Genomic DNA, 9941 nt, shown 5'->3' on the forward strand with positions numbered 1-9941 from the left:
AAGGGCCTGGAGCATCTCTACTATGAGGAAAGGCTGAGTGAACTGGGTCTGTTCAGCCTTGAGAAAAGAAGACTGAGAGGGGACCTGATCCAGGTCTATAAATATCTGAGGTGTGGGGGGCAGAATGGCGAGGCCGGACTCTTTTCAGTGGTGAGTGGAGACAGGACAAGGGGAAACGGCCGGAAACTGCAGCACAGGAAGTTCTGCACAAATGTGCACAAGAACTTCTTTACAGTGAGGTGACGGAGCACTGGAACAGGCTGCCCAGGGAGGTGGTGGAGTCTCCTTCTCTGGAGATGTTCAAGACCTGCCTGGATGCCTACCTGTGCGACCTGCTGTAGGGAACCTGCTTTGGCAGGGGGGTTGGACTCGATGATCTCTGGAGGTCCCTTCCAACCCCTACAATTCTGTGATTCTGTGAAATGTCCAGAAGAATGCAAATGAAAAATATTACAGTGCTATCCTGATCTCTTTGTTTTCTATCTTGGATGAGCAGATCTTCAGGGAACCAGCGTACATTTCTGAATATAGGACATACATCCTAGACAAGTTGTCAATAGAGATTAAACAAAAGAACTGTGACTGTATTGTGTAAAATAAGCAACAAGCAAAAAACTGACCATATTTGTTCCATGTCCCAAGTTAGGAAAAATAAATAAAATTCCTAATTTCAGTTTGTTGAAGAAGTGCTTTTACTTGTTCAGTAAACATCTTTGTTTGAGCAGGGATGTACATCCCAAGTTAATGAAATTCCTCTTAAAGCTGAAATAGAGTGTATTTCTAAGAATGTATTAGGGTCAACTGCCAGTATTGCGTTTTCTCTTGAAGTAACTCATAATGGCACCATCAGAACATAAACTGAAATCTTCAAATCCCATCTTGAGGAGCAAAACCAAAAAATTCTGCCTCATAAATTAGCAGACTAGCTCTCTGAGTAGCTAGAAAGAAACATCGGGTTCAGGAAATGTGCAGTGGTGAGTATTCTAGTGTCAGAAGGAAATAACAGATATTAAAAGCTTAAAAGTAAGTCCAGGATGCTGGAACTGTGATGACAGTTGTAAGCATTTTCAGTACATGTTTCTGCACTGGTCCTATGGCCCTCAGTACTTGCCTCAGTAAGTTAAACTCCTCTCAGATTCTTTCCAAGATATTCATGCAGGATCTAATGCATCCAAACTAAACACAGTGGGTTTTGACCACTTCGTATGAGGGTGTGCATGGCTTTTTACAGTGTATTCTTTTGTCTTTCTCCATGCAAGAATAGAGTCAGAACTTTCATCAAGTGATGGCATATGATTTTTTTTAGGTTACTTTCTCATTAGACTGGATCTCTTTGCCAACTGAATAACAGATTGTACCACTTAGGAACTATGGGGGGAAAAAAAAAAAAAAAAAACATTTTTCATAGTCCCCTGAAGTCTTTTTATGTGATTTTTTTCTTTATTGGCATTAGAGCTGATAGAGGAAATAACTGTTCCAAGAACATGGGTAAGACAGCTGTCACAGTTGAGATTTCTCACATACTCCTAAAAATTTTATCTTTTTAAAGATGAGACATCTAAAGACACTAGCTGAAGTTCATCTGCTAAAACAATACTGGAAGAGGATTTAATTATTATTATTTTTTTAAAATGTTCATTTTGTCATTTTTTAGATCTCTTTTGTAGTTTTGGTGGCTGGCTAATCTGTTTGGGTAAGGAAAGAAATCTGGTTTTGGATGAGCTCCTTAATGGAGAAAAATAGTTAAATTAACTGTGATGTCTCTACTGTTAAATCTGGTTCACTGACAGCTCTGTTTGAAAATGATGTATTGGGGGTGAATTCTATGCTATGAGCTTTAAATTTTACAGTGCTTTTTTTGTAAAAACGTTTTCATGACAGGCCATTCTACAATTAGGTATAGTTGAGTTTAAAAAAGAAAAAAAAAATGTTGAGACTCTAGTAGTTTTGTTGTGAGGAAGAACTTTTGCACCTACTTTTGTTCTTCTTCATGTTCACCTATTAACCTAATGTTTTCAGAGCATGAATAATAAGGCCCTTTTTATATAATCATTTAATTTTCATAGTTTTCAGTTAAGTTACTATGTTGAAGGGTCCAGAGTGATATCAATAGGTGGGGAGGTTTTCTTGTCTGTAATGCTGGCTTTTTTACTGCTGGTAGATCCCTGCTGTTTCAGAGTATGAAAGATTTTAACAACTTCTGTTTTAGTTACAGTTGTCCTACAGGTTCCATGGGAAAACACAGCTTTTATAGGATTGTTTTTAGTTTGTGCTAGAAATTAAAAGGCATTAATTCTGTGAAGTACTGGCTGTGGTTCTGACTCGGTTTTTCTTCCAGAACCTGTAACACATTTACAAATGGAATATATATACAGTAATAACAAACAGAAAATGTGTACTTTGACAAAACAGTTAGCATTGTGAAATGACCTACCTCTAACCTGTAAGTCATGTTAGTAAATAAGTATTAATTTGAATTGCTAATTATGTTCTGTACGTTACGTAACTGATTCTTTTCTTTTAAGGGAGGCATTAAATGTTACAGGATATCTAGTAAATGGGACAGTTGAGCTATACAACTGAGCAATGTGGAGGATTGAAGGCTTGATTGACATGTTGCTTGTGAATGATGATCTTGTATCTTCTGTTTATTGATCTCTTTTACTTACCTCTCATTGCTTTTAGATTCTTCATGGGTTTAAAAATCAAGTTGGGGATGAGAATTGGAGGCGTTTCTCAGACCAGTTTCCTCTTCCCTTAAAAGAGCGCCTTGCAGCTTACTATGGAGTTTAACCTCGTGCATTGTAGCTGCAGTCCCATGATTAGAGGTAAGCACATGAATCTTCCTTGCAAAATACTGTGTACTTTTTTTCGATCTCTGCCTTATGAAAATACTAGTGGACTAGATTAAAATTTTGAGATGAGGTGTGTCAGGTATCTTTACTAATGTGAAAAAAGAAAGGGGTAATGTTGACCCAAAATCCTGGTAGCTGTAGCAAAAGTAATTGTCTCTCTATGAAAGTCTATACGGTATGCTTGGTCATGTATCAAAGTTAGAAGACTAGATGTAACTGTATCTGTTCAGGTTTAATAAGCCAAGTAATAAGTGTGTTCTGCAGGCAGCGTGCTAGACACAGGCTCCATGTGTGTCTAATGGGTTAGGGGATAACAGATGTAATATAAGGTGAATATTTCTCTAGGACAAAAAAATAAGTTCAAAATGCTTTATCTATGTGAAACCCAATACATTCCTATGTACATGTTAGATGGTTTTGGCACTTAGTCAAGGATATTACAGTATTCTTCAGCTCTGCTGTTTGTAGAGGTTGATGTTTTGAGAAGGCTGATGTGTTTATTATTGTGACATTCCACTTTATGCACCAATACGCAGTGGTTACCATTCTGTCAGAGAATACTTCAACTCAATCATACAACAGTGACGGGATTCTAGAATGACTGTAGTGTACCACTTTGCTTTGTATACTTTCTGTGCATACCGTAGAAACAAAGCACCTGTGTATAAAGTAGTGTGATGCTGTGAAGAATTTATTATAATACCCAAAAAAAGAAGGCAGGTTAAGTTTGTTCATTGAGTATAAATGTGGTAATTGCTCTAGAATATTTGCACAGAAATATAGGAGTGTATCACATAATTCAGTTGTATTGTTAAATGAACACCCATTTAAAACTCAGGCTAATGTTTTTAAGAGTTGGTGGCATAATAAATTCTCTTTGAATTGCATGTTTCATCTGAACAATTGATGGAAAATAAGCAAACTTCAAACACAGTAATCAGTGAGGGCATTTCAGTTTTGATGCATGGTTGATTTTTTTCTTCCTCTTTTAAATATAATGCCAAATTGAAAAAAAAAAAAAATAAATAAAAACACTGTTACTCTCCATTTCTGTTGAGGAGGCAATATGGCTATTTTGTTGAATCTACCTAAAAGTGAAGTTGTTATGTTAGTAGAAGGTAAGTTGAATGTTTCCTGAACATCATCCTGCCTCATAAACATCATGACTGCCTCATAATTTTGTACTGAAAGGGCAGAGTCTTTTTAAAGTACATGCAGCTGTTTTCATCTTAAATCTAAGCTTAGATGCAATATTGGAAATGTCATTGTAGCTTTAAAGTATATGTTGTTGTAAGGAATAATAGTCTTCCTGTTAAAAATCAACTCTTTGTTTAAGCAGACTCATAAAAGGAACATCTAGGTACAAATTCACTTTCAAGCTTAGATTGCACCTACTGCTTTTTTATACACTTTTACACAGATCGGTCATTCACATTTCAAAGTACTGTTTGACTACACCTTTCTCTTTTCCTTTACAGGTCCTTCAGTCTGGGAGACTATGAGGGAGCCTCTGCACCCAGGGAAAATGTTACCCTTTACTGGGGGGAAGGGTAAACCAGTAGGGAATACAGTACAATCCCAACCCTACTGGGAGGGGCGGGAGGGAGGTGTTGCCGTCACTGTATTAAGTCGATGTTGGGAAATGTTTTAACATCTGGAGCCTTTGTGGGTGGAAATCTGTCTCCTATTACAACTCTGCACTGGATGTGAAGAAGAAAAAAAAGAATCTTTTCACAAAACAGCACATTCTGGAATATTGTGGGGATTTGTACCAAAATAAGAACCATATAATTGAACCATAGGGATACGTAAAGAGGAAAACTATTTTGCGCACAATAAAGGAAACCTAAGAATGGGGGTCACAAACAGTAAAAGGCTTTTTTTTCTTTTTTTCTTTTTTTTTTTTTTTAGTAAGAATTTTCTACATTATTTCATCCTGCTTGATGGGATTCCTAGGAATTTGCATGTTAATGAAGAACTACACAAATGAAGTTAGTACAGTTAAAAATGCAGCTTGTGTCTGCATTAGGAACAGGCACTTGCAGTATATGATATAGAAACACCAATTAATTAGGGTTAACTTAGGCACAGTGAAGCAACCTGCAAGCTGCCAAATGAGTCACTCCTTTCATTTTTGGGGTAAAGGGAGGGACGCTTCAAAGGAGAGATTGACATCTTAATTTTTACGTTAAGAAGAATTTAAGGTAGTGGATATGATTTGATTATTGTACTTCATTAGATTTAATTTCTAGAGTAAGGCATTATTCTTAACGTGCAGTTTAAGGTTCAGGCATGCGTTCTGGCTCATAGTGATCAGAAGTAATTTAAATTAGTGGGGAAGTAGCATGCTTGCATCACATAGAGTGAAATTGGTATACATTTACCTATGTTGCGCCAGTTTTGTGTTGCAGTTTACCAATTCAGTATAGCCCTGCATTTAAAGTTCCTTTTCTAAGATTCTGTGGATTTTGTTTTTATTAAGAATATAGATATAAAGTACTGTAGTTAACAATTAGGCCTTGAAATACCTTTTAGGATCTGTTAAGAATAAGATTGATATTGTATTGTGTGTAACCTGCACAATGTGGAAAGCTGATATAGCTGTGCAAAATACTTGCCTCTGTGCTGTCAGTGTGATGTGCTTTCTGCATGGTTATATACTAGTGATTTTATCAGAATCTCTGAAAATGAGTTACATGGTAAGACCTGTTAAAGGCTGCATAAATGTTAGTTGGCACGTAAAGACAGTTGTAGAAGTTGATGACATGATTGCTATATTTGTGTTTATTCCCACTCAACATATTATCTTCTATGCTTTCTTTTTGTTCAAAGCATGATCTTAATGAGATGTTTAAGTTAATGGATGTAATAATGCAGGGTATCTACACTGTATCGGCGCATGTTGGTGGCCCTTTGTGATGTAGTTAAATGCACAAGGGTGCAAGTTTAAAGCTACAGAGTGAAAGTTGGTTTGGATCCTCTTCATTTCATTTGTTTAGCTTTTCTGTTGTTTTTTTTTCTCTACTTACATGTATTCCTGTGAATAAATCCTTGTTAAGTTAACCCTTTACTTTTCCTTCCATGTGTATTTTCTTATGTACTGTGAATGTGAAATTCTAACTGGTACACTTGATCTTGTGTCCATCTGAAAGTGGCAAGTCTTTATTAATTTAGATTGCCTAAAGAGTATCCCATGATGATAAAGGAAAATGGAGAGATTTTTAACTCTGCTGGTCAGAGGTGAAGCCACACCTTTCCATTTTTCAAGTGCTGCATAATTAATCCGCAAAACAAAATTAAGCCATAACAGCCTTTTATAGATTTAGTTTCTCACCTTTGCATTGCAGAATGGATACTGGATAACAGGTTTTGTTGTTTTTTTTTGTTGTTGTTGTTGTTTTTTTGTTGTTGTTCTTTTTTAAAAATTGCTCTTCTTTGCATGGTTCTATTCTCTGAGTGCTGGATGATTTAGCTATTGCACTGAAGCTCGAGCTGTGTGAGTGTGAACTTAATTATGTTTAGAGAGGAAATTTTTTTTTAAATGCATGATAGCATGAACATTTTACATGCACCTCCACTCCCCACTTTGTTCTTCTTACGCCTGAAGTTTGGACATGTACTGTATGAAGTACATTCAATGATGCTAGTACATAGTATTTTTTGCAAAATTGCATGTGATAAATTGCTTTCAATTTACATTGCTTTTTAGCAAATACTAAATTTCTTCTGAACTAATAACTGAAGTAAATTAGAAATAGTTTTAGTCACTGAAAACAATTAAAAACCCGGTTCTAGAAGAATAATTTAGCAAGATGGGATATTATTTTAGACCCAAACTTGCTTTAATTTTGAGTGTGTTTAAGCATTAGGTACGAATTTCAGAGAAATGACATTAAAAATTTCATAAAATAAAAAACAGCTAAGTAATATATAGCATTAGGACTAGAATCTGAGTTTAGTTAAACATTAAATTTAAGAAAGCCCCTTTAACCAAATAAAACCACCTCATCTCAAATTCATGTAGAATACCACTTTTGTACATACATATTTTAATAGGTATTTGTACAGATGTGAGCTGATCTGGCAGAACAGCAAGTAGAGTAATTAAAATAAGGCAGGAATTAACATTACTGGCAAAGTAGTCTTTTGTATCAGTATGTTTTTTCATGGTATGTTTAAAAGCAAATAAACCGTATTCCTTATGCATAATATAGTGCAGGAATTTGCAGAAGCCATTTAAAGTATAATGGGAGGTAAGAAAAGTTCCAAATCTGCATTAACAATTCCATTATTGCATCATGGGATATATAAACAGCATCTTAATTCTTGTGGTGTAGTCTTGACAGTTCTTGAATGTTGACTGAATGTTTATACTGGTAGAATTGTGAGTCTGTCTTTGTTACATTCCAGTGTTTTCTGCCTCTTGGCATGCTAAAAGCACGGCTTACTTCATTTGCTCCTTACACACTGAATAAAGTGCTGTTAGTGTGCTAAACTACAGAAATAGCCGCTGCTAAGTAATGGCGTAGATTTTCTACTTGAATATTTTTGTTGTAGAAACCTCAGGAGGTCAGTGTTTACTGTTTTTATATATGCCTTTCTCCTGTTTTGAGTTTCCCTTTTTGAAGGATTCTAAGAATGAACAAAAGCTGCTGATCAACCTAAGTTGGTAACAGAAAGTATATTTAAAATCCTTACAAAAGCATCGTTTTGGCAGTTCTAAATTGATATTATTCTTAAGTAAAGTTCAATTCTAAATTTGTTTCATTACATATTCAGGAAACTGCTCTTTTCATTTAGGAAAAAAAGAAAGATTATAATAGTTCATTATTTTAACCGGTGCAAGCAAAAATAATTGATTTTGTAATTTTTTTCCAAAGCTTGATTATTTTCTAAATCGAGGAATATGTATATAGTTAAATTGTAATGAGCTAATTCTTATGCTTTAGTTTATTGCTCGTTAATGCTTGTACTCAGAAGATACACTTCTAGGAGAATGGGTTTAAAATTTATAATCATAATTTTTTAATGTTACAAAGTAGCATAAATTTTGTAACTAACAATATTGATACACTGTGATTTTTTGTTGTTGTTTTTTGTTAGGACTTTTATGTTAGCATCAATCTTAATTAAACTGCATATATTGTATAATAGTAAAATGTATATTTTAAAACTTCAAGTGGCTTTCCTCAAGCGAAACTCATTGCTACTTAGGAACACTCAAATACTAGCTTTATCTCAGGTGAATACTCTTGTACCCTTTTTGTTCAGAACACATGCTTATAAAAATGTGTCTTAATTATATCAGTTCATGTATTTCATGGTAGGCAGCTTCTCTGTCTTAAACTTACTCTAAATTAACCTTCTACTGTGGGACAATAATGACTTTTGCTTCACCTATTTTATTCATATTGAATGTATTAACAAATAAAGGTGCAAAAACATTCTTCCCTTGAGGAGAATGCATCCATATTCGAACAACTGAAATATTTCTTAAAAAAAAAAAATAAAAAAAAATGCTTTAAATGCAACATTGTATTGGAAATCTTTTGTTTCAGATTTTGTCAAGGAAAGAACTTGCAACTTAACACTAATTGCTTCAGTATTTTCATGGGGATAATAGATGCATAAAGCTTCTACGTAGGGTCTGAAGAGTAACTTTTTATCTCAGATAAAGGTTAAGCTCAGCAGTGAAATGACTGCCATAAATTAAAAAGAAAAATAAAAAGTTTGCAGTTATCTCACATAGATGCTGATGTAATTTGCATACGTATTTGTTATCTATTACATAAGTATTTCCAGTAACCTCATCTTGAGTAAATGAAGCTTGATCAGTAGCTGTGTATTGCACTCACCTATGCATTCTCCAGATGACTTGCATCCATCAGTCTAGTAGGTGTTCTTCTCCAATAGAAGCTGTTTTTTGTCTGTCACTGATGCTTGTTCTTTGCACTTACGGTTGGAGCAAGCCAGTTTTAGATTATTTTAAATGGGGAAACTCTGAGGTGAGTACTCTTGTTGCTTGCCTTATGGAGTATATTCTGTTAAAATAATAAGGATGCTTACTCACTTGAATGTATGTATGTGAGGGAATTTAAAATGGCTCTATAAAAAATATGTATCCCTTTGTGGTGTTACAGTATACTTTTTAAGTAAGCCAAATCCACATCTCTAAGAATTCAGCACTTATAGTATCGTTTTTCTATAATCAATTCTATTGTGCTACTTTCACCTTAGGTATCTCTTTACTTACGTTAGGTGAGAACAAAACAGAGAAGGCCTGGGTGATTTTTTATGGGGATATTTAAAAATATTAGTATGACTAGGTATATTTGGCTGGTGAAGTCTTTAGTGTAATATCTTTTTTTCATGGGAATAGATAGGTAGGTATGTTGTATGCTGTCTGACTTACTAATACCAAACACTTCCAAAATTTTAAATTGGATGCAGTATATGAACAGTTTAAAGTGAAAGATGACTGGATCTTTCTGCTGACAACTTAGGTTGTATGTTTTGCTTAAAAGCTTTAAATCTGATGTTTCTGTATCAGCCACAATGTTGGAATGTTTCCTTCAAACATATCCTGCAACTTCTCAAACTGTGCTAAATTGAGTGATCTTTCTTGAAGTCTGCCTCTGTGCTAACAAAACTTCATTTTGAATAGAATATGGTTTTAATTTTTGATAAGCTGCTGAATTTTAAAGAGTTTTTGGGGCCACCAAATATTTTGGATCATGCAGAGAATATATATTGTACTGTAGTAATTTTGTATTTACGTTTGTATGATGTGACATAATAGATGTGAATGTTAATCACTGCTTGACTATGTTAATAAAGTTGTTTAAATATAGATCTTGTATTCCAATTTTTAATGAAAAATGAAAATTTTGTTTTGTTTTATATTTCCTGGGCCGTAAGTGCACTCCTTCAGTTGAGATATGTTAGTTCTGAAATTTGTTCTTTAATTAGGTGGATTTTCAGTTTATCCAATCTTTTCAATAAGTTTTGGTCAATTCAGTTTAAATGCTTCATGTTGCCTAGGGGCCAATCAGTGCAGGCATGAGAGGTTTACCTGCTTGAATTAGT

The 9941-nt window shown here is 34.6% G+C and overlaps 1 protein-coding gene across 1 annotated transcript in view; it reads left to right on the forward strand.

Moving 5' to 3' along the window:
• TNPO1 (transportin 1) overlaps positions 1-9705 on the forward strand; it is a 61370-nt gene extending 51665 nt beyond the window's left edge. Inside the window, exons 24-25 of the mRNA XM_042825662.1 lie at positions 2686-2828; positions 4334-9705. Coding sequence (XP_042681596.1) covers positions 2686-2793 — 108 coding nt within the window. The 3' untranslated portion in view covers positions 2794-2828; positions 4334-9705. The remainder of the gene's footprint in view (positions 1-2685; positions 2829-4333) is intronic.
• The last annotated feature ends 236 nt before the right edge of the window (positions 9706-9941 follow it).

The sequence above is a fragment of the Centrocercus urophasianus genome, unplaced genomic scaffold (genome assembly GCF_019232065.1).
Source record: "Centrocercus urophasianus isolate 14NV4802_14NV808 unplaced genomic scaffold, USGS_Curo_1.0 seq_25, whole genome shotgun sequence".
NCBI classification, from domain to species: Eukaryota; Metazoa; Chordata; class Aves; order Galliformes; family Phasianidae; genus Centrocercus; species Centrocercus urophasianus.